This window comes from Pelophylax lessonae (genome assembly GCF_965119305.1).
Source record: "Pelophylax lessonae genome assembly, chromosome: 11".
Classification (NCBI taxonomy): Eukaryota; Metazoa; Chordata; class Amphibia; order Anura; family Ranidae; genus Pelophylax; species Pelophylax lessonae.
This window is the reverse complement of record NC_138778.1, coordinates 12,024,682-12,047,792: the sequence shown is the minus strand read 5'-3', so window position 1 is coordinate 12,047,792 and position 23,111 is coordinate 12,024,682. Positions and strand designations below refer to the sequence as shown.

The 23,111-nt window shown below is 46.0% G+C and overlaps 1 protein-coding gene across 1 annotated transcript; it reads left to right on the top strand.

Annotated features, from left to right (window-relative positions):
• LOC309567097 (uncharacterized protein) lies at window positions 1-22,118 on the top strand. The gene is made up of 6 exons (XM_082272424.1): window positions 1-439; window positions 5,972-6,802; window positions 10,499-10,612; window positions 14,873-14,920; window positions 18,403-18,541; window positions 21,217-22,118. The coding sequence occupies exons 1-6, from the start codon at window positions 134-136 to the stop codon at window positions 22,032-22,034; spliced, it is 2,256 nt and encodes a 751-aa protein (XP_082128550.1). The 5' UTR covers window positions 1-133; the 3' UTR covers window positions 22,035-22,118.
• Window positions 22,119-23,111: the final 993 nt, after the last annotated feature.

Sequence of the window (23,111 nt, the reverse complement as noted above, 5' to 3'; positions counted from 1 at the left end):
GAACCCTGACCGGATTCTGCACAAATTTCCTAAAAACATCGCCACCATTAAGTCTTGGTTACGGCAGACCCGTCAGGACTTCGGGGACCTGGACGCCTTTTCTAGAAATGTGCTTTACACACAAGCCTACAGAATGTGCTCACTGCACTTTGCGCCAGACTGTTACATTTACGTGGATGGTTCAAGGAGGATCCTTAAAGAGAATGCTGTGCCCACCATCGTTTCCCGGTCGTCTTCTCCCACTCCATCCCCATCTGATTTTCTGAGGGTGCAGATTAAGAAAGAAGAGTGCTCCTTGAGTCGTTCCCCGCCTTCACCAGCAGATGGCGGCACAAGCTTCACTCGAAGATGTCCTTCTCTTCTTATGCCGGCTCGCTTTCATGATGAGCAGCGGGATGACGATGACACAGATTCCATAGGTTCCCAAGAGCAGGAAAAGGTAAATTGTTCAAATTTATAGTGGTAAAACAAGTTTAAACCTTAAAACTAAAATGTAATGTTAAGTATCTCACAAAAGTGAGTACACCCCTGACATTTCTGTAAATATTTGATTCTATCTTTTCATGTGACAACCCTTAAGAAATGACACTTTGCTACAATGTAAAGTAGTGAGTGTACAGCTTGTATAACAGTGTAAATTTGCTGTCCCCTCAAAATAACTCAACACACAGCCATTAATGTCTAAACCGCTGGCAACAAAAGTGAGTACACCCCTAAGTTAGAATGTCCAAATTGGCTCCAAAGTGTCAATATTTTGTGTGGCCACTATTATTATCCAGCACTGCCTTAACCCTCTTGGCAGTGGCGTACCTAGAGCCTTTGGCACCCGGGGCGGATCCTATATCTGGCACCCCCCCCCTCCCACTTTAAAATGTAAAAACACCCACAAAAAAATGTAATGTTTTCAAGAATATTTTTTGCACAAATTTCACAGCCCCCCTATCACAGTGCCCCTTGCAGTCTGCCCTCCGTCTCTCTAATCACAGTTCCCCCTTTTGCACTCTCTGCCTCCCCTGCACAGTCCTACCTTCAGCATAGATAGATAGCTAATATTAGCAATGTGTTTAAGTTTGAGTAAGAGATTGGAGACTTGCTAAAGGAGATATTCAGAGACTACAGACATGATACAGTAGATGGTCAGAGACTGCAGACGTGATACAGGAGATGGTCAGAGACTGCAGACGTGATACAGGAGATGGTCAGAGACTGCAGATGTGATACAGTAGATGGTCAGAGACTGCAGACATTATACAGGAGATGGTCAGAGACTGCAGACATGATACAGGAGATGGTCAGAGACTGCAGACATGGTACAGGAGATGGTCAGAGACTGCAGACATGAAACAGGAGATAGTCAGAGACTGAGGACATGATACAGTAGATGGTCAGAGACTGCAGACATGATACAAGAGATGGTCAGAGACTGCAGACATGATACTGGAGATGGTCAGAGACTGCAGACATGATACAGTAGATGGTCAGAGACTGCAGACATGATACAGGAGATGGTCAGAGACTGCAGACGTGATACAGGAGATGGTCAGAGACTGCAGACATGATACAGGAGATGGTCAGAGACTGCAGACGTGATACAGAAGATGGTCAGAGACTGCAGACGTGATACAGGAGATGGTCAGAGACTGCAGACATGATAAAGTAGATGATCAGAGACTGCAGACATGATACAGGAGATGGTCAGAGACTGCAGACATGATACAGGAGATGGTCAGAGACTGCAGACATGATACAGGAGATGGTCAGAGACTGCGGACATGATACAGGAGATGGTCAGAGACTGAGGACATGATACAGGAGATGGTCAGAGACTGCGGACATGATACAGGAGATGCTCAGAGACTGAGGACATGATAGAAGATAGAAGAGCACTAGGGGGGCCGGAGAGCACAGACGAAGCAGAGAGCACTGGAGGTGCTGAAGGGCACGGTGGGGGGGGGGGGGGGGGGACTGGAGAGAATTAAGAGAGGGTTTGGAAAGCATTGTAGGGGGGTTGGAAGGTGCAGGGGGTGGATTGCACTGGGGGGGACAGGGAGCACTTGGGGGGGCGAGCAGGGATAACTAGGGGGGTGGAGAGCACTGGGGGGGACAGGGAGTACTTAGGGGGGTGGGCAAGGAAAATCAGGGGGGTGGAGAGCACTGGGGGGGGAGGGAGAAAGCACTGTGGGGAGTTGAAGAGCATGGGGGGGGCTAAAGAACAGGGGGGGTCTAGTGCACTGGGGGGAGAGGGGCTAAAAGCACTGAGGGAGGGATTAGGAGCACTGGAGGAGGTTAAGAAATTTGGGGGGCCAGCAAAAGAAGTTGTATAGGAGGGGGATGGGGCAGCTGCATATAGATGAATTGATCTTTCCCTATTCTTCCTGCAGGAGGGAGAGGAGGAGAATCGGTTATTCAGCAGGAAGCTGCAGGAAGAATAGAGAAAGATGAATTCCTCTATATGTAGCAGCCCCATCCCCCTCCTATCCAGCACACACTTTTGCAATGGGCACTCACCTTCTTCCCGCCGAGGCTCCGCCCCTTCTTCCCGCCGCGGCTCCGCCCCCTTATTCCCGCCGCGGCTCCGCCCCCTTATTCCCGCCGTGGCTCCGCCCCCCACTAGCAGCACGGACTGAAGGAGCTGCCAGCCACTGCAGCTGCCTTCACACTGCGGGATCTGTCTGACTCTGAACACACCGGGCATGACACCGGCTGACACCCCCACAGTGAGTGGCACCCGGGGCGGGCCGCACCCCCGCCCCCCCCATTGGTACGCCACTGCCTCTTGGGCATGGAGTTCACCAGAGCTTCACAGGTTGTCACTGGAGTCCTCTTCCACTCCTCCATGATGACATCACGGAGCTGGTGGATGTTAGAGACCTTGCACTCCTCCATCTTCCATTTGAGGATGCCCCACAGATGCTCAATAGGGTTTAGGTCTGGAGAAATGCTTGGCCAGTCCATCACCTTTACCCTCAGCTTCTTTAGCAAGGCAGTGGTCGTCTTGGAGGTGTGTTTCGGGTCGTTATCATGTTGGAATACTGACCTGTGGCCCAGTCCCCAAAGGGAGGGGATCATGCTCTGCTTCAGTATGTCACAGTACATGTTGGCATTTATGGTTCCCCCAGTGAACTGTAGCTCCCCAGTGCCAGCAGGACTCATGCAGCCCAAGAACAGGACACCACCACCACCATGCTTGACTGTAGGTAACACACACTTGGCTTTGTACTCCTCACCTGGTTGCTGCCAGACACGCTTGATATCATCTGAACCAAAATAAGTTTATCTTGGTCTCATCAGACCACAGGGCACGGTTCCAGTAATCCATGTCCTTAGTCTGCTTCCTAGGCTTCCTTCTGGGACGACAGCTATGCAGATCAATTTGATGCAGTGTGCGGCGTATGGTCTGAGCACTGACAGGCTGACCCCCCACCCCTTCAACCTCTGCAGCAATGCTGGCAGCACTCATACGTCTATTTCCCGAAGACAATCTCTGGATAAGACGCTGAGTACATGCACTCAACATCTTTGGTTGACCATGGAGAGGCCTGTTCTGAGGGGAACCTGTCCTGGTAAACGTTGTATGATCTTGGCCACCATGCTGCAGCTCAGTTTCAGGGTCTTGGCAATCTTCTCATAGCCTAGGCCATCTTTATGTAGAGCAACAATTTTTTCAGATCCTCAGAGAGTTCTTTGCCATGAGGCGCCATGTTGAACTTCCAGTGACCAGTATGAGAGAGTGAGAGCGATAACACCAAATGTAACACACCTGCTCCCCATTCACACCTGAAACCTTGTAACACTAACGAGTAACATGACACCGGGGAGGGAAAATGGCTAATTGGGCCCAATTTGGACATTTTCACTTAAGGGTGTACTCACATTTGTTGCCAGTGGTTTAGACATTAATGGCTGTGTGTTGAGTTATTTTGAGGGGACAGCAAATTTACACTGTTATACAAGCTGTACACTCACTACTTTACATTGTAGCAAAGTGTCATTTCTCTTTTGGTCCAAAGATCCATAAAGACACAAAAGATTCCACATAGTGTAATACCGCAATACACTGATTTGTGTGTATTGCGGTTTTGCACTATGTATTTGTGAATACCTTTAACCACTTTACCACTGTGTACCGGAGTACTACTGCGGCAAAGTGGCTCGTTATCGTCTGACGACGTAGACCTACGTCGCCAGACTCCTCCCCCTGTAGGCGCTTTTCATTCACTGCTGCTCTGCCCCGATCGTCGGGGAATCCAGTTTGGAGATCCGCCCGCCTGTGTAAACAGAGCGGGCGGATCTCCTAAGTGACAGGGAGTGACAGATCGGACTGTTCAGCATAGCTGGACATCCGATCTATCCCTGGCTCACTCAGTCACCTCCCCCCACACATGTCAGTAAGCACCAGGCATACATTAACCCCTCCCTCTCCAATAAAATTAACCCCTTCCCTGCCAGTGTCATTTTTACAGTAACAGTTCATATGTATAGTACTGATTACTGCAGTAATGTCACTGGTACCCCCAAAAGTGTCAAAAATGTCAGTCAAGGGTCCGATCTGTCTGCCGCAATGTCGCAGTCCCGCAAAAAAAATCGCAGATCGCCGCCATTACGCGTTAAAAAAAAAAACAATAAAAATGACAAAAATCTTTCCCTTAGTTAGTAAACGCAATAACTTTTGCGCAAACCAATCAAAATACGCTTTTTGCGTTTTTTTTTTACCAAACATAGGTAGCAGAAAACAAATTGGCCTAAAATGTTAAAAAATTTTGATTTTTACATTTTTTTTGGGGAATTTCATATAAAAAAATGTGAAAAATATTGTTATTTTTGCAAAATTGATGTTTTTTTTTTCTGTTTATAGCGCATGATCAAAAAATCGCACAGGTGATCAAATACCACCAAAAGAAAGCTCTGTTTGTGGGAAAAAAAGGACGTCAAATTTGTTTAGGTACAGCGTCGCACGACCGCGCAATTGTCCGTTAAAGTCACGCAGTGCCGAATCGCAAAATAGGCCCTGGTCAGGAAGGGGGTAAAATCTTCCAGGGCTTAAGTGGTTAAATAAACTCAATTAGGTGCAGCTAATCATCTTCTCAAAGGCACACAAAGCCATTTGACTTTCAACTGTTATCAGCTGTGGTCATTTTAATTAGCTCATCATGAAAAGCGATTATTTTTTTTTTTTTTTTTTTGCGGGACTGCGACATTGCGGCGGACAGATCGGACCCTTGACTGACATTTTTGACACTTTTGGGGTTACCAGTGACATTACTACAGTAATCAGTGCTATACATATGCACTGTTACTGTAAAAATGACACTGGCAGTGAAGGGGTTAACTTTTTTCGAGAGGGAGGGGTTAAGTGTGTCCCTAGGGGCGTGCTTCTAACTGTGACTGGTTGTGGCTTGAGGTGTAAGAACATAGCAGAACCGTATGATCACTATTCTTACACAGGGGAGAATGACAGGCGGCTGTGTTTACATTAGCTGCCTGCCTTTCTCCCGCTGTGACGGACAATCGCGAGTGCCCGGCGGACATAGGGTCCGACGGGCACACGCGTGGAGGGGTCCGTGAGCGAGCTGGAGCGCGCCTCCGGCGGCGCACGCTCGCTCCCTTTAGCCTCACAGGCTAGCGACGTAGCCCTACATCGCTTTGCCTGTGAGGGGCTGACTGCCGACGTAAATAGTCGTTGGGCAGTCGGCAAGTGGTTAAGTCATTTTTAGGAGGGGGTGATCCTTTTTCCAACTCAGTGATTCTATTTGTCATTTTTTGTATTTTTTTCTGACATGTTATATCTTTCACTTGGATGTTATAAGTTGCACCGAGTAAATACAGCTGGATAAAGCAAAGACTGTGTCTTCATTTCAGGGTGCAAATCAACAAAATGTGATTATTTTAAAAGAGGGTAATTATTTTCTATACCCACTGTATATATACATATGAAAACATTCAGATTAATTGCAATGTCTTGTATCTCCAGACAGATTCCACACCTAAATGCTTTATCACCGGTTGTCCGAATGGGGCAGTGGACCAACCCCTGTACCCTGGAGTGACCCTGCATCATTTTCCAACTGACATTTCCAGAGTGAAGGTCTGGCTGCAGCAAAGCGGGCAACATCTTGGCAACCCTGACTTGGTTGCTCGTCACATTGTGAGCAATTGGACAAATTTTCGTATGTGTTCTTCTCACTTTGGCCCAGACAGTTATTTCATCCACGGTTCTGTAGTGGATCTTAAGCCCAATGCTGTGCCAACTCTCTTCCCAAAGTTTGAAGATCCCTCTATCAAAGAGGAAGAAACAGAGGAATTTCAGCCAGAGAGCACCACGGACACCAGCTGTGATACATCTTTTATTTCCAAAGAAGAGATTGATGAGTGTATAGACGAGAAGCGTAGAGTCAGACATGTTGGCACCACCACTGACCCCCACTGGGGGGTACGCAGCGTTGGAATCCTCACTAGACCCATTCTCATGAAGGAGGCCTCCACGTCCACGTCCATGTCACGGTTTGGAAAAAATGTGAAGTGCATAAAGTTACAACGGCACACGGCTGATAAGGGCGTCCAGTGCTCCACATTTGAGTTGGGTTTTGATGGTGATACACAAAGCTCCAGACCTGATTATTTTTACCAGGGTAGTCCGTTCCTGCCTTCAGGAGAAACGGGCTTCAATAAACCACTGTTTGGTGCGACCCCACAATGGAGCGAGGAACATGGGCTAAATGGGGCAAATCAAGAGTATATTGACTCATCTGAAGGTGTCCATGTGAAGGACAGCAGGTTATTTCTGGCCCTGGAAGATGTGCTGGTCAGTACAATTCCACACTACATACAATTACTAAAATCTCTTCTGTAAAGCTTATACTCTATGTTCTATCATGTTGGAGCTGTATAAATGTAAAACAATAATTGTGTATGGGGTGGGACCAGGGCTGCTGTTAAAAATCGTGGGGGCCCTGTACAGACTACCTGGCAGGGCCCCCCCCCCCCAAGAAAATATTATAGATATAATTAGCTAAAATGACAACAAAATCACTATTAGCAGACACAAATATAATATAACTCACATAATTCCTGCTAATACTAAAAAAAAAAAAAACGATGTTAAATAAAAAAGAAGATGAGATGAGAAAAATATACAGGTTGGGCAGTTGGAGCTCAGTGATCAGAGAGACAGAGAGAGAGAAACAAAGTTACAAATAAACTCCTGAGCAGAGATAACATTAGAGCCAGTGCTGGGAGGGGGGCCCACACAGGGAGGGGGATTAGTGAGGGACGACTGTCTCTTTCTCAACAGATAAAAGCTGATAGCAGGGAGGGGGACAGATCAGATTCAGGTGCTGGAGGAAGATTTCTGTATTTGTTGTCCATCACTAATCCCCCTCTCTGTGTGGGCCCCCCTGTGTGCTCGGGCCCCCTACAAGAGGGCTGGTGGTCCCCCCCTATCAGCGGCCCTGGGTGGGACATTGGAGTGTAAGCTGGTCTGATGCAGAGACTGATGTAAATAAATCAGTATTCTCTGTACAGCACTGTCGAATATGTCAGCTATAGGAATGAGCATCCTAGCATTTGTTACCCCAACACCTCAGATTCCTGATATGTGGCTGCTGTACCATGTACTTGTATGAGAGAATCTCCTGTTCTCTTTGTACTGCTTCATTTGTGGGAAATCCCTGGTAGAAACTAGGGATGCACCGATCCAATATTAGGATTGGATATCGGCGCCGATACTGCCACAATAGCTGGATCGGTAAAATTAACCGATCCATGGGCCGATCCGGTTTTGCTGAGTCCCGGCTCAGCCATCCTTTACTTGGTGCAGTAGTAGTATGGGATGGGAGCCGCTACTTCCTGTATAGTCCCGGCTCACAGGCGGAGTGATATCAGATGCACTCCGCCTGTGAATGGAGGAGCCGTACACATGAAGCAGCGGCTTTGCTCTGTACTGCAGCCTCATGCATTTTGTGTATGTGTGTAGTTCCGGATCGGTATCGGCAGATACACAATGCCAGATATCGTTATCGGGACAAGAAAAGGCGGATCGGTGCCCCCCCTATTAGAAACTGACCACACTAATCAGGAGAGCACATCATGGTCAGTTCTGTAGCTATGCTGGGAACTCAGTGTGTTCTCTTCCAATAAGACTCGTCCTGACACGCCTCCACTGCACAGCCATTTACTGGTAAGCTTAGTGTACTGCTGTTTCCCCCCCCAGCTCTTATGCAGCTGAGAACAGAGGGAATATGATCACTTATAAAAAAAAAGTGAAAAATTTAATTTATAATGTATTTTTTTTATCTATACAAAAATGTTTTGCCTTTCATTTCTATTTTAAACTAGGTTGTTTTAGAAGGTGATAGTTTACAATCACTTTAAAGAGGAACACATCATTTGTAATAAAAACATATTTGCCATTCTGAAGCCTCCCTCCAACCACTTTGCATAGTTGATATATACTGTAATTCTGTACTTGCCAAAAATGCTGCAGAAATCTCCCCCCACTAAGTCTGGCTGCAGCCATTTTAACTGTGGGCATCTGAAGCTGCTGCCTGTTCACTCCCTGGATTTACACAGAGACAACACAGCCTTTAAGCTATCATTGGCCCTCCTATGACTCAGCCCTCTTTCCTTGCTGACAAACTCTCACAAGAGTTAGAGAGAGAGCTGTGCATGATGTCATTAGCCCCTGGGCAAATCACCAGACAAGAAAGAGGAAGTGGGCTGTAAAAGGTAATTACTGGCAGAAAAAAATGTTTTACTATCCAAAGTTAAAACAACAAGGGAAGACGATTTAATAGATGGAAAGATGAAAGAATTACTCAAGAGCCGCTTTAATAGTGGTTTGTGACTGTGGTGAAAATGTAGGCTTCTTAGTTGTACAGTAAGGGACACAGGCACTTTATTCATTGCTGGAAACAGAAATAAAAAGGGGGGGGGGGCACCACCATCTAAGTGTAGATTTTAGTGAAAAACCATTAAAAAGGGTTAAAATACACTCATAGCCCTGGTATCGTTTAATCTGACAATTGCTCCCACACTGACTACCTTTCTTCCTTTTGGCTGTTTCTCTGACCCATCTGCCACGCAAGCTACTGCTTTCTTATCCAGATTCAGATTTCATGAACCGATTTACTGACCCAATCAAGGCTAATGGAGGCATCAGTGGTCTCAGCTGTGCCCTTTTGACTTCCATTCCTGTTAAAAATGATCCATCTTCTGAGAAATCTGATCAGGATGACACTCTAGCATCTAGCTCCTATTGACTCTGTATGCACCCCCTTAGCATTGGAGCACCCTGGGTCTGCTCAAACCCAGTGGTGTATTTGGGTTTTGTGCTGCCCTAGGCAAGACTAAAATTTGGGCACCCCCCCCCCCATGTAAATTTGCCCCACTCCTTATTTAACAGATGTGACTCCCTCCAAAATATAAGGACTACAAGTCCCAGCACAAACCCCTGAGATCTCACGAGAGGGGGGGGGGGTGAGAGGGGGTGGAAGAAAGAGAGAGGGGGGTGGGTTTGGGGGGGGGAATAAGAGAGGATGGTGAGAGAGAGAGGGGGGAATAAGAGAGAGAGGGGGGATCAAAGAGAGAGGGCGATGAGAGAGATGGGGGGGGATGAGAGAGAGAGAGAGAGGATGAGAGAGAGAGGGGGGGATGAGAGAGAGAGGGAGGAATAAGAGAGAGAGGGGGGATGAGAGAGAGGATGAGAGAGAGAGGGGGGATGAGAGAGTGGGGGGATGTGAGAGAGAGGGGGCATGAGAGAGAGAGGGTGGGATGAGAGGGAGAGAGAGGGGGGATGAGAGACAGAGAGAGAGGTGGATGATAGAGAGAGAGAGGGGGATGATAGAGAAAGAGAGGGGGTGAGAGGAGAGAGAGGGGGCGAGAGAAAGAGAGAGGGGGTGAGTGAGAGAGAGGGGGTGAGAGAAGTGGCTCTAGCAACCAGTGGCCAATAGAGTCTCAGGTGGAGAGGGGGTGGATTTTTTGCTGCCCCCCTGCAAAGTGCCGCCCTAGGCCTGGGCCTTGTTGGCCTAGGCCAAAATACAGCACTGCCTCTTGGCATTGTTTTCTGTGTTCTCCACCCCTCGGCTAGACTGGTTTTGGATATCCCAGTAGTAATGAATAAAGATACTATGTCCTTTACTGCACAACTAAGAAAATAGGAGTTTTTGACTGTTTCTTGGAGTACAGTACAGGACTCGGGTCTTCCATGTCTGTTTTTACAATCTTCCTTTGCTTGCTACAAAACAGAGGCTAGCTGGGATTGGCATGGGCTATATAGGGTTATATAGTTATATATTGGGTTATTTATATGGGTTATAGAGTTCCTGCAGCTTTTTTTTTTCTTTTTTTTTTGCGTGAGTATCCAATCACCTGAGGGTAGCTGCACATTATGTAGTCTATGTCCTTTAATGTACTCCAAGAAACACATTTTTCTGGGGTTGTGAGACTAATGATACTCCGACCCTCTGTTCCCTCCTGATTGTCATTTCTCTGTCCCCTGCAGATCTCTCTCATGCAACATATGGTCAGCTCCTCATTCATCGAAGAGAACGCCAAACTGACAACACATCGTATCCTGAGACAAACTCTGGAGATTGTTGGTCTACTTACTGGAGATGTGAGTTTCTAAAGAAGAACTTCACTGAGGTTGTAAAAAATGTAAGGTCATTTGCTTAAATATCCTGTTTTCAGAGCTCATTAGCTCACCTATTAGACGCAGCAGGTCAAAAGTTGCAGAATGCATATGTTCAGAAAACCTGCAGAGATTTTAGAATCCTATATCAAGAGTTGCAGCCCAAACTATCATTCAGATTAAATCCCCTAAATACATTCCAACTGCATAAAAAAGTTAATTTTATTTAAAAAACAGCCACTGCCCTCTTGCCCAGCAACCCTGTGCAGCAGACATAAGGACCTACAGTGGGGATAATTATTTGATCCCTTAGAGCAGTGATGGCGAACCTTGGCACCCCAGATGTTTTAGAACTACATTTCCCAAGATGCTCAACTATACTGCAGAGTACAGGGGGCCTTGGCGCGGCCTGCAGCTTACGCATGTATTTGCAAATGTGTGCAACTAAACCCCTGCTTTTAACGCATACTGTTAGACAGGTTAATTTGGCTGGTTGGTAAGTAGTGACTGCAAATCCCTTCATTTTTGATCTGCAGAGTACAGGAGCATCATGGGAAATGTAGTCCCAAAACATCTGGGGTGCCAAGGTTCGCCATCACTGCCCTAGAGATTTTGTAAGTTTCCCGATTACAAAGACATGAAGGGTCTATAATTTTTATCATAGGTACATTTTGAATGATAGAAACAGAATATCAACCAAAAATCCAGAGAAAACACAAGATACAAATGTTATAAATTGAGTTGCAATTCATTGAGTAAAATAAGTATTTGATCCCCAAGCAAAACATGACTTGGTACTTGGTGAAACCCTTGTTGGCAAGCACAGAGGTAAGAGACGTTTCTTGAAGTTGGTGACCAGGTTTGCACACATTTTAGGAGGGATTTTGGTCCACTCTTCTTTACAGATCTTCTCTAAATCCCTAAGCTTTCTTGGCTGTCTCTTGGCAACTCGGAAGTTTCAGCTCCCTCCATATATTTTCTATAGGATTAATATCTGGAGACTGGCTAGACCACTCCATGACCTTAATGTGCTTCTTCTTGAGCCGCTCCTTGGTTGCCTTGGCGGTATGTTTTGGGTCATTGTCATGCTGGAAGACCCATCCTTGACTCATCTTCAGCGGTCGAGGGAAGAAGGTTCTCATCCAAGATTTTACAATACATGGCCCCGTTCATTGGCCCCTCCATGCGGCAAAGTCAGCCGGTACCTTTTAGCAGAGAAACAGCCCCAAAGCATCATGTTTCCACCTCCGTGCTTGACTGTAGGGATGATGTTCTTAGGATCATAGCATTTTTCTTCCTCCAAACGAGCAAGCTTTTTAAGAAGGTGGGACTAAAATTATTATTTAGAGCTAAATTCCTGGGAACTGAAAAAGTTGTCCCTGCGTTGGGGCTTATTCTTCACTGGAAGAGTTAGTGATATTAAAGGCAAGTTTTTTTAAAAGAAAAAAAATAAAAACATGTCATATTTACCTGCTCTGTGTAATGGTTTTTCATCCGGTCCTCCTCTTCTCGGGTCCCCAGCCAGCGCCTTCCCCCTGCCAAGTGCCCCCAGAACAAACAGCTTGCTATGGGGGCAGGCTCGCTCCCAAGCTCTCTCTCTATGGCCAATGGCTCCCCCTGCTGTCTCAGCCAATGAGGAGGGAGAGTCCCCGGGGGGCCGAAGCTCTCGTGCACTTCGCTGGATCAAGAGATAGGGCTCAGGTAAGTATTAGGTGGGGCTGGAGGGGCTGCTGCACACATAATGTTTTTTACCTTCATGCAAAGAATGCATGAAGGTAAAAAAAACCTTGGGACTTTACAACCACTTTAAATGCTCTGTTTTTGTCTAGGATACCAGTATAAAGCAAATTTACTTCTCTTATCCTTTACTCCTCCAGCAGCTGCCGCTCACCTCTTCTCCCCAATTGTTTCTGGTCATGGACGTGCCCGTGGCGTTCTTACCTACAATGCAGCATTGCTAGTCCTGCATTGTATATGATGAGGTCATAGCTGTCACTGCTAGACTGAGTGCCTAAGAGGAGAGACTGCAGGGGACTGGTCGTATGGAAGGAGGAGCCTGTGGAAGCAAGGGGTGAGGTAGGTACAAAATGCTTTTTACTGGTACCCTAGGAAAAGGTTTGTTTTTGCAATACAAGTGGAGCCCTGTTGCAAGGGAATTTTTTTCTGTTCCCCAAACTGCAGCTTTAACCTCTAAAGATTTACCCAAGCAAGACACTGTGTTGCTCCAGGACAAAGAGCCTCCGTTCAAAGCTCAGCCTCAGAGAGGAAATTCAGGTGCACGCCCTGGTTGCAACAGAAGCATATGAAAGAAATGGACTGGATGGCAGCACTCCAAAAAATTAGTCCTTTATTGAAGAAACAAAAATGCAGAAATACATGAAGAATGATCATACCACAGCGGAGATGATGACACTGGCAGCTAACACGTTTCGCACCCAAGCTGGTGTTTAGTCATAGCTCTAATGATTTACCCCCCTTCATGACCAGGCTATTTTTTGTGATACGGCACTGCGTTATTTTAACTGAGAATTGCGCGGTGGTGCAACATTGTACCCAGATACAAGTTTTGTTCTTTTTTTTTTTCCCCCACAAATAGAGCTTTCTTTTGGGGTATTCGATCACCTCTGCGTTTTTTATTTTTTGCGCTATAAACAAAAAAGACTGACCATTTAAAAAAAAAAAAAAAACGTTATTCACTTTTTGCTATAAAATATAACCAATTAAAACATTTTAAAAATCTACTTTCTTCATCAATTTAGGCCAATATGTATTCTGCTACATATTTTCAGTAAAAAATATTGATTGGTTTGCACAAAGGTTATAGCGTCTACAAACTATGGGATAGTTAAAAAAGGAATGTATATATATATATGTGTTTTCTTTTACTTGTAATGGCGGCGATTAGCGACCTATAGCGGGACTGTGATATTCCAGTGGACAAATCTGACATCTAACTGACACTTTTGACACTTTTTGGGGACCAGTGACACCAAGTGCCGGTTCACACTAGTGCGGCTGCGGCGATCGCATGTAATATCGGAGCGCACTGCTCCTTCATTACATGCGATCGGCTGTGCAGTGCGAATTTAGCCATACACTTTATATGGCTAAATTCGCACTGCACCCGCAGCAAAGTCGCACATGACCCTTTTTTTTAGCCGCATCAGGATCGGATCGCACAGTGGTTCACATTTGTGCGATCCATCCTGTGCGAACTGTAAAGATCGCACTGCGATATGCGATCAAACTGGGGGTGTCGTTAACATTTCATTGACACCCCCAGCGTATCGCATATGGCAGTGTGAACTACCAAGGGTGCATGTGCAATGCGGGAACAGGCTGCGAATTCGCAGCCTTCCCGCATCGCATTAGTGTGAACCGGCACTAATACAGCGATCGGTGCTAAAACATATGCACTGTCACTGTACTAATGATACTGGCTGGGAAGGGGTTAACATCAGGGGCGATCAAAGGGTAAATGTGTGCCTAGCCCGTGCTTACTCACTGTGTGGGATGTGCTTTGACTAGGGAAAGGCATTGATACATGTTCCTGCTTTGCAGGAACACAGGATCAATACCTTCCCTTCTGACAGAATGACAGTCTGCCTTGTTCACATACGCAGATTGCCGTTCTGCCTGTGTGCTGTCTGATCGGTGGGTGCCGGCGGGCATCGAGTCTTCGGTACCCACCGCTGGGCTCCCACTGTGTGTGATCAGAGAGGGAGCGGATCGCTGGTGGTGTGCGTGCCCCAGACCCGGATGTTTCAGATCATGTACTAGGTACATGATTTGGCACAGAGCGGCCGCCCTGCCGCAGTATATGTATGGTGGGCGGTCCGCAAGTGGTTAAAGAGGTTGTAAACATCAGACTTGAAGTATGAACAATGCATATCCCTTTGTAGTGTGTTTTCCTGACACCAAGAGATAAAAAGGTGACAGAGTAGGGAGCTTCAGCACACAGCTTGTGATTGACAGCCTCAGCTCTGTTCCTGCATGCTGTGTGAAGCGGGAAGGGTGTCCCTTCTCTCCCTTCCCCTCCTATCAGCTCTCAATGGAGGAGATCACCGCACCAACATCGCTTGTGTTAGTTCAACAAGCTCTGTTTTTTTTTTTTTCCTTTACATTCAGCCTGCTGGGTTGAGTGAAAAAAAAAACTTCTAGTGTTTTCCAGGCTTTACTGATGGGACTTCTGAATTTTGCATCCTACCGTTCTCTTATCATGTCATTGTGCTGTGTTCTCTGCAGAAATGGGTGATTGCCGAGAAAGAGGAAGACCTTGAAAGTCTAGATGAGGTGAGTGGCTGCCCATTGTAATATTACACTGGATGAGTTTTCTGGCTTTTCCAATCCTGTAATCACTGTGATTGGCTGTCACAGCAATCAGGTGATTGGGAATCCTGTCGGTGACCATAATGCCTTGTACACAGTGGCTACAGCTTAACGAGGACCTTTAATGGAAGCTGTACCAGAATAGGCAAGCAGAGGACAAAGTACCAGTCACCAGTATTGGCTGTGATCTTCCAGCAGTTGGTTCCTTCTCCATTACTGACTGACCATGCCTTGTTTCACACTATTTCTCCTTGTGGTTATTAACCACTTTACCACCGGAGGATTTTGCTGTCTTACGTCCAGGCCCCTTTTTGCGATTCGGCACTGTGCGACTTTAACTGACAATTGCACGGTCGTGCGACACCGTACCCAAACAAAATTTACGTCCTTTTTTTCCCACAAACAGAGCTTTCTTTTGGTGGTATTTGATCTCCTGTGCGATTTTTACGTTTTGCGCTATAAACAAAAAAAAGAGAGTCAATTTTGAAAAAATAACAATATTTTTCACATTTTTTTATATGAAATTCCCCCTCAAAAAAATGTAAAAATCAAAATTTTTTTAAATTTTTGGCCAATTTGTTTTCTGCTACCTATGTTTGGTAAAAAAAAATCACAATAAGCGTATTTTGATTGGTTTGCGCAAAAGTTATTGCGTTTACTAACTAAGGGAAAGATTTCTGTCATTTTTGGTGTTTTTTTTTTAACGAGTAATGGCGGCGATCTGCGATTTTTTTTTTTTTTTTTTGCGGGACTGCGACATTGCGGCGGACAGATCGGACCCTTGACTGACATTTTTTACACTTTTGGGGGTACCAGTGACATTACTACAATAATCAGTGCTATACATATGCACTGTTACTGTAAAATTGACACTGGCAGGGAAGGGGTTAATTTTATTGGAGAGGGAGGGGTTAATGTATGCCTGGTGCTTACTAACGTGTGGGGGGGGAGGTGACTGAGTGACACAGGGACAGATCGCATGTTCAGCTATGCTGAACCCTGCAATCTGACCCTGCCTGTCACTTAGGAGATCTCCACACTCGATATCCCGACGATCGGGGAAGAGCGACGGCGATCGCCACTGCTCCTCCCCTGGCCCCACTCCCGCTGTGACTGAATACAGCGGGAGCGAGCCTCCAGTGGCGCGCGGGTGCCGCCCACAAGGGGTGGAGTCCAGCGTCGTAGGTCTACATCGCTGGACGATAACGAGCCACATTGCCGCAGTAGCAGCAATGTGAGCGGTCGTTATGTGGTTAAAATGCCTCACCGTAGTGAGAGGGAGTTGAACATCCGCAGCAATATAAAATCTTGAATATTTTTCATCAAGTCCAAGATGTCCTTGGCGTGTGTCCGGCTTCTTAGTTGACTTCTTTACCTGCTGGGTCGTTCACCTTGAACAAGAATGCAGCCAGTGAAGCCGGAACCTGTATTCTTGTTTTAAGTCAGCCACTTAAGCAGGCCATAGATTATGCAATTTTCATTCCTGCAACCTGCTCGATTCCCCCCATCAACACAGAGAGTGAAGGTATCTGGCGCTGCCTAAACAAGTATATACAGTGGTGATCGAAAGTTTGGACACCCCAGGTAAAAAATTGTATTAATGTGCATAAAGAAGCCAAGGAAAGATGGAAAAATCTCCAAAAGGCATCAAATTACAGATTAGACATTCTTACAATATGTCAACAAACGTTATATTTTATTTCCATCATTTACACTTTCAAAATGACAGAAAACAAAAAAATGGTGTCTGCAAAAGTTTGGGCACCCTGCAGAATTTATAGCATGCACTGCCCTCTTCGCAAGGCTCAGACCTGCCAGTGTCATGGATTGTTCGCAATCATCGTCTGGGAAGACCAGGTGATGTCAATCTCAAAGGTTTTAAATGCCCCGACTCATCTGACCTTGCCCCAACAATCAGCACCATGGGATCTCTAAGCAGTTGTCTAGAAAACTGAAACTGAAAATAGTTGACGCTCACAAAGCTGGAGAAGGCTATAAGAAGATAGCAAAGCGTTTCTGATGTCAATATCCTCTGTTCGGAATGTAATTAAGAAATGGCAGTCATCAGGAACAGTGGAAGTTAAAGCAAGATCTGGAAGACCAAGAAAAATATCAGACAGAACAGCTCGCAGGATTGTGAGAAAAACAATTCAAAACCCACGTTTGACTGCACGATCCCTCCAGAAAGATCTGGCAGACACTGGAGTTGTGGTACACTATTCCACTATACAGAGATACTTGTACAAATATGGTCTTCATGGAAGAGTCATCAGAAGAAAACCTCTTCTACGTCCTCACCACAAAAATCAGCGTTTGAACTTTGCAAATGAACATATAGACAAACCTGATGCATTTTGGAAACAAGTTCTGTGGACCGATGAGGTTAAAATTGAACTTTTTGGCCGGAATGAGCAAAGGTACGTTTGGAGAAGAAGGGGCACAGAATTTAATGAAAAGAACCTCTGTCCAACTGTGAAGCATGGGGGTGGATCAATCATGCTTTGGGGTTGTATTGCAGCCAGTGGCACAGGGAACATTTCACGAGTAGAAGGAAAAATTGATTCAATAAAATTTCAGCAAATTTTGGATGGTAACTTGATGCCATCTGTGAAAAAGCTGAAGTTAAAGAGAGGATGGCTTCTACAAATGAATAATGATCCTAAACACACCTCCAAATCCACGGGGAATTACATCAAGAGGCGTAAACTGAAGGTTTTGCCATGGCCTTCACAATCTCCTGACTTCAACATAATTGAAAATCTATGGATAGACCTTAAAAGAGCAGTGCGTGACAGACAGCCCAGAAATCTCAAAGAACTGGAAGACTTTTGTAAGGAAGAATGGGCAAAGATACCTCAAACAAGAATTGAAAGACTCTTGGCTGGCTACAAAAAGCGTTTACAAGCTGTGATACTTGCCAAAGGGGGCAGTACAAGATATTAACTCTGCAGGGTGCCCAAACTTTTGCAGGCGCCTTTTTTTTTTGTTTTCTGTAATTTTGAAAGTGTAAACGATGGAAATAAAATCTAACTTTTGTTGACATATTATAAGAATGTCTAATCTGTAATTTGATGCCTTTTGGAGATTTTTCCATCTTTCCTTGGCTTCTTTATGCACATTAATGCAAATTTTTACCTGGGGTGCCCAAACTTTTGATCACCACTGTATATTAAAAATCACATAAATATGTAAACTTTGGATAAGATATTAAAGTGACAGGTGTGCATTAAGTGCCCTAGTGCAGTTTATGGCATCAATAAATGATGAATATTCTTCTTATATTTGTGTTTGTAGTGCCTAGGTCTCATGCACCAGAAGTAAGAAATGATTCCACTGTACAATGAATGCAGCTTCCATTGCTGTGGTGCCCATTGAGTTAACCCCTCAGCTCCTGGGGTGATCCAAAGTGTTCCCTGCATGTTGCTGAGCAGTGTTGTTTGTTGCAGGTGCCGGTGAAATGTGGTGACATTGGCGTCTATTTCACCCCGGATGAGTGGGACTATATTGAAGCTCACAAGGAGACGTACATTGACATCATTCCCGATGATCCTCTATTGACAGAATCCCAGCAAGACGTGGCTTCAGGTATTGTGGGGTCAGAAATACCTTCTACCAGAGTAACTCGTCCTTCCCCTGTGCACCCACGATCAGGACACCTCAGTCCTTTCCTGTGTCTGGGTCCTGAGTGGGCTTCTTATTTTAAGAAATAAGGTCATTTTTACATTGATGGCAGCAACATGTCGGTATGGGGCCATATTTAGCGCGGTGTAGCATCCCCTCTTCTTTTAACTACTTGCCTACTGGGCACTTTCACCCCCTTCCTCCCCAGGCCAATTTTCAGCTTTCAGCGCTGTCACACTTTGAATGACAATTGCGCGGTCATGCAACACTGTATCCAAACAAAGTTTTTATCATTTTTCTTTTAGACAGATAGCACTTTCTTTTGGTGGTATTTGATCACCACAAGGGTTTCTATTTTTTGCTAAAAAAAAAACAAAAAAGATCGAAAACTTTGAAAACAAAAATGTTTTTCTTAGTTTCTGTTATAAAATGTTAAAAATAATAAATTTTCTCCTTCACTAATGATAGGCTGCACTGATGGGTACTGATGAGAAAGCAGTAATATGTAGCACTGATAGACGGCACTGATGGGCATCTCTGATGGGCACTGGTTGGCATCACTGCTGGGCACTGACTGACATCAATGCTGGTCAATGATTGGCATCACTGCTGGGCACTGTTGGGGCTGCACTGATAATCGGAGCACTGATTATCTGTGAAGATCTCCCTGTGAGGAAATGCTGCTGATCGGCTCTCCTCTCTTTACTTCCTGTCAGTGTGAGGAAAGGAATACAGATAACCAGAATTTCCTTGTTTACATGTGATCAGCTGTGATTGGACACAGGTGATCACATTGGGTGAAGAGCCTCGTCATCAGCTCTTTACCGAGATCGATGATGCGCTGTCCCAGGGACAGAGCGCATCACCGATCGACTTGCTGCACTCCCCTGCACGCCCAGAGTGGGACGACGTCAAATGATGTCATCCCAAAATAAGAGAGCTGCGCGCATCACCGATCGACTTGCTGCACTCCCCTGCATGCCCAGAGTGGGACGACGTCAAACGATGTCATCCCAAAATGAGAGAGCCGCCGCTCGCCCGTCAATTGACAATACTGCGGGCGGGAGGTGGTCAACAACACTCTGTAAATGTCTGGGAACTGTGGAAATCATTTGCTGGAGTTTTGGGAGAGGAATAAAGTCCCATTCTTTAAAAGGAAAGAATACAGAGGGCGCACCAGCGTAGCGCATTACCTTTGTAACAATTTGTTTTGATAAAAATATATGTACATCATACTCACAAAGTAGATAAAATAACAGGCAGAAAATAAAACAATGAGTCCACCGGAAATTTCCACTGAGCATAGTCCACCGATGCAGACCGTGATTAGATGCGAAGCTCTAAATGCAGTTTACGCATTTTGGGGGTGTCACACATTTAACCCTTTCCCAGCTAGTGTCATTAGTACAGTGACAGTGCATATTTTTAGAACGGATCACTTTATTTGTGTCATTGGTCCCCACCTATCAGTGCCCACCAGTGCCACCTATGAGTGCCCCATCATCAGTACTGAATCAGTGTCACCTATCAGTGCCTATCATTGCCACCCATCAGTGCCACCTATTAGTGCCCATGAGTGCCACCTGTTAGTACCCTTCAGTGCTGCCTTATCAGTGCCCACCAGTGCCACCTTATCAGTGCCCATCAGTGCAGCCTATCAGGGCCCATCAGTGCCGCCTCATCAGCGCACATCAATGAAGGAGAAAAATTACCTGTTTGCAAAATTGTATAACAAACTATAAAAACTGTTTTTTCTTTTGTTTTTTTTTCCAAAATTTTCGGTCTATTTTTATTCAGCAAAAAATAAAACCCCCAGTAGTGATTAAATACCACCTAAAGAAAGCTCTATTTGTTTGAAAAAAATGATAAAAATTTAATTTGGGTAAATTGTTTGTTGCTTGACCGCGCAATTGTCATTCAAGGTGCGACAGCTGAAAGCTGAGAATTGGCCTGGGCAGGAAGGGGGTTTAAAGCGGAGTTCCACCCTAAAATAAAACTAACCTCCATCTTCATGCCCGGGGTCACCTGAAAAACAAATGGATAATCGCAATTTTTTTTTTTTTTACTTACCTGGTTTAGAAGAAAATATACTTCCTCTTCCTCCCCTCGGCAGCCACGGCGATTCGTCACTTCCTGGCTTGCAATGATCCCTGGGAGCTGAACGTCATCGCTCCCAGGAATCAATGTGCCTGCACCGGCCACGACGTCAGTTCCGGTGCAGGCGCCGTCATACCCAGAAGCTGTGCAGGGATGACGCTGCGGAACCGGAAGTGACGGCGGGGCCGGTGCAGTGCATCGTGGGACCGAAGAAGACGCAGAAGAGGATCGCGCTGGCTTCAAGCTGCCCACACCTGAGATGGCAGCGCTGGACTATACTTTTTCAAGGTAAGTATTTCTTCTAAAAGGTAAGTGCAACCCGGGACAGATCAGAGGCTAGCCATTGTGGAATGCACTAACCCTGACTGTCCCGGGGGTATTTTTATTAAAAAAGGTATTTGAGGCCGGAACTCCGCTTTAAGTGCCCAGTAGGCAAGTGGTTAAGGAAAAATTTGGAGTAGCGGCTTCAGCCTTTGTAAGAAGGCCGCTGTTTTGCAGAGGGTTTTAGAAATCTTACATACATTGTCTTGTTTCCTCCTCAGGGGAAGAGTCAGCGAGCGAAGATGAGGCAAAACCTTCCCCGGATCGTCAGAACTCCCCAGAATGGAAGCCACAGAGTGACCACAGCGAGTTCAGCGAGTCTGAGCTTTCCTCAGATGATGCTGATGATTCTGACGGCTCCAAAAAACGCAAAACTGAAGATGCGTTTTTGGGGAATCCTGAGATAAGGATCGAGTACTCTGCAGACGGAAGGTCTCGAACATTTTGGTGCCTGAGGTGCAACTTATCCTTAAAAGACAGACGGGGTTTCCGAAGCCACTTGAAGACACAGAGGCACCTGAATTTCCGCGCTGATGAGGAGGTGGTGACGTGCGAGGAGTGCAGTCAGGTGTTCAGCACTCGATCGGCACTGACTAAGCACAAAGCAGAGAACCACGCCAACAAGCGCTACGCCTGCACCATCTGCGGCCTGGAATATGACTATATATCTCAGTTTATTATACACCAGAGGGCGCATACCGGGGAAAAACCGTTTGAGTGTGACAAGTGCGGGAAGAGGTTCGGCCACAAATGTACTCTGCTTGTCCACCACAGGAGGCACGTCAAGGGGAAAACAGTGAAGTGTGGCACGTGCGGCAGGTTGTTTGACACCAAGTCTCAGCTAAGCAGACATGAGAGAATTCACGTGCCCAAAAAGCCCTATAATTGCCCTGTGTGCGGGAAACAGTTTGAGCAGAAATCACTTTTCACAAAACATAAGTGGGAGCATGAGGAGGAGGCAAAGCGAGCCCCGGAGGTGATCAGACAGGAAAGCTTAGCACCAAACTCTCCTCCTGGTGACGTCCTGCAAGAAAATTGAGCAGCAGAAGCACAGCTGAACAAGACTGGATGCTTGCCATTGCTTACAGACACTTTAAAGACTATCTCTGCCTTTATCAACATATTACACGTTACACCCATATTCCCACTTATTTAGGGTGTAAGGCCTCTTTCACACGGGCGCACTGCCCGACAGGGAGTCCGTTCTGCTCAGTGGGGGATCGATCCGCCAATCCCCGCTGAGAAGGCGGGTGACAGCTCTGTGTGCGGAGACGGAGCTGTCAGATCCCAGCTGTCCTCTATGGGAGATCGGATGAGAAAGGACCGCCTGTCCGTTTTAATCCGATCCCATCCGATCCGATTCTCCAGACGGATGGAAAATAGAGTTTCCATCCGTCCGAATTTCACAGACAGGATCGGATCAGAGAGCAGCGGGTGTCAGCGGAGATGTCACCGCTGCCATCCGCTGCCCCATAGGGATGCATGGAGAACCCGATCAGATCCACCTGACAACAGACAGGCGGATCGGATCGGATCACCCATGTGAAAGGGGCCTAAAATGTTGCTAAGCACCTCAATAACTGAACCCTCCCTTCCCATGACTGGGAGAGGGGGTGTCCTCTTACCCGCAGCTGCTGTCAAATTTAAAATTGCAGCGGCTGTGGGGCTCCCCCCCTCCTACACAGCTGCGTCATTCAGTCACAGAAATCTGTGAATGAATAAACTACAAGTCCCATTTCCACTACAGAAGACAGGGTTGTTTTTCTCAAATAACTAGGAGTGCACTGATTGATTGGTGCACTGAAAGTCTATTGCCATTTCTTCAGCTCAGTAACTGAAAGCCCATACAGAGGTACGGGCAGAGAACTGTAGAAAATGCCCGCAGGAGCCTGACATTGCAGCCACGATTCACTGATCCTGGGTGCAAAATAGAAAAAAAATTATAATAATGCAGATTTTTTTCTTTACCTGCTAAAAAATGTGCGTTTATTGTTTTTTTTCTTAAAGGTGAACTTACCATTTAGGTTCATTGAAAGCAGGGCTTTTTTTCTGAAAAAATAGGTGCTGGAACTCAACTACCCCACACACCTACCCTCCAAACCGCATCAAATAGTGG

Excerpts from the sequence above, each read along its gene's own strand:
- LOC309567097 (XM_082272424.1), top strand. The coding sequence starts at position 134 with ATGTGCTCACTGCACTTTGCGCCAGACTGTTACATTTACGTGGATGGT. Across the intron at positions 10,613-14,872 it reads TTGGTCTACTTACTGGAGAT|AAATGGGTGATTGCCGAGAA; the intron begins GTGAGTTTCTAA and ends TGTTCTCTGCAG. Across the intron at positions 18,542-21,216 it reads CCAGCAAGACGTGGCTTCAG|GGGAAGAGTCAGCGAGCGAA; the intron begins GTATTGTGGGGT and ends TTTCCTCCTCAG.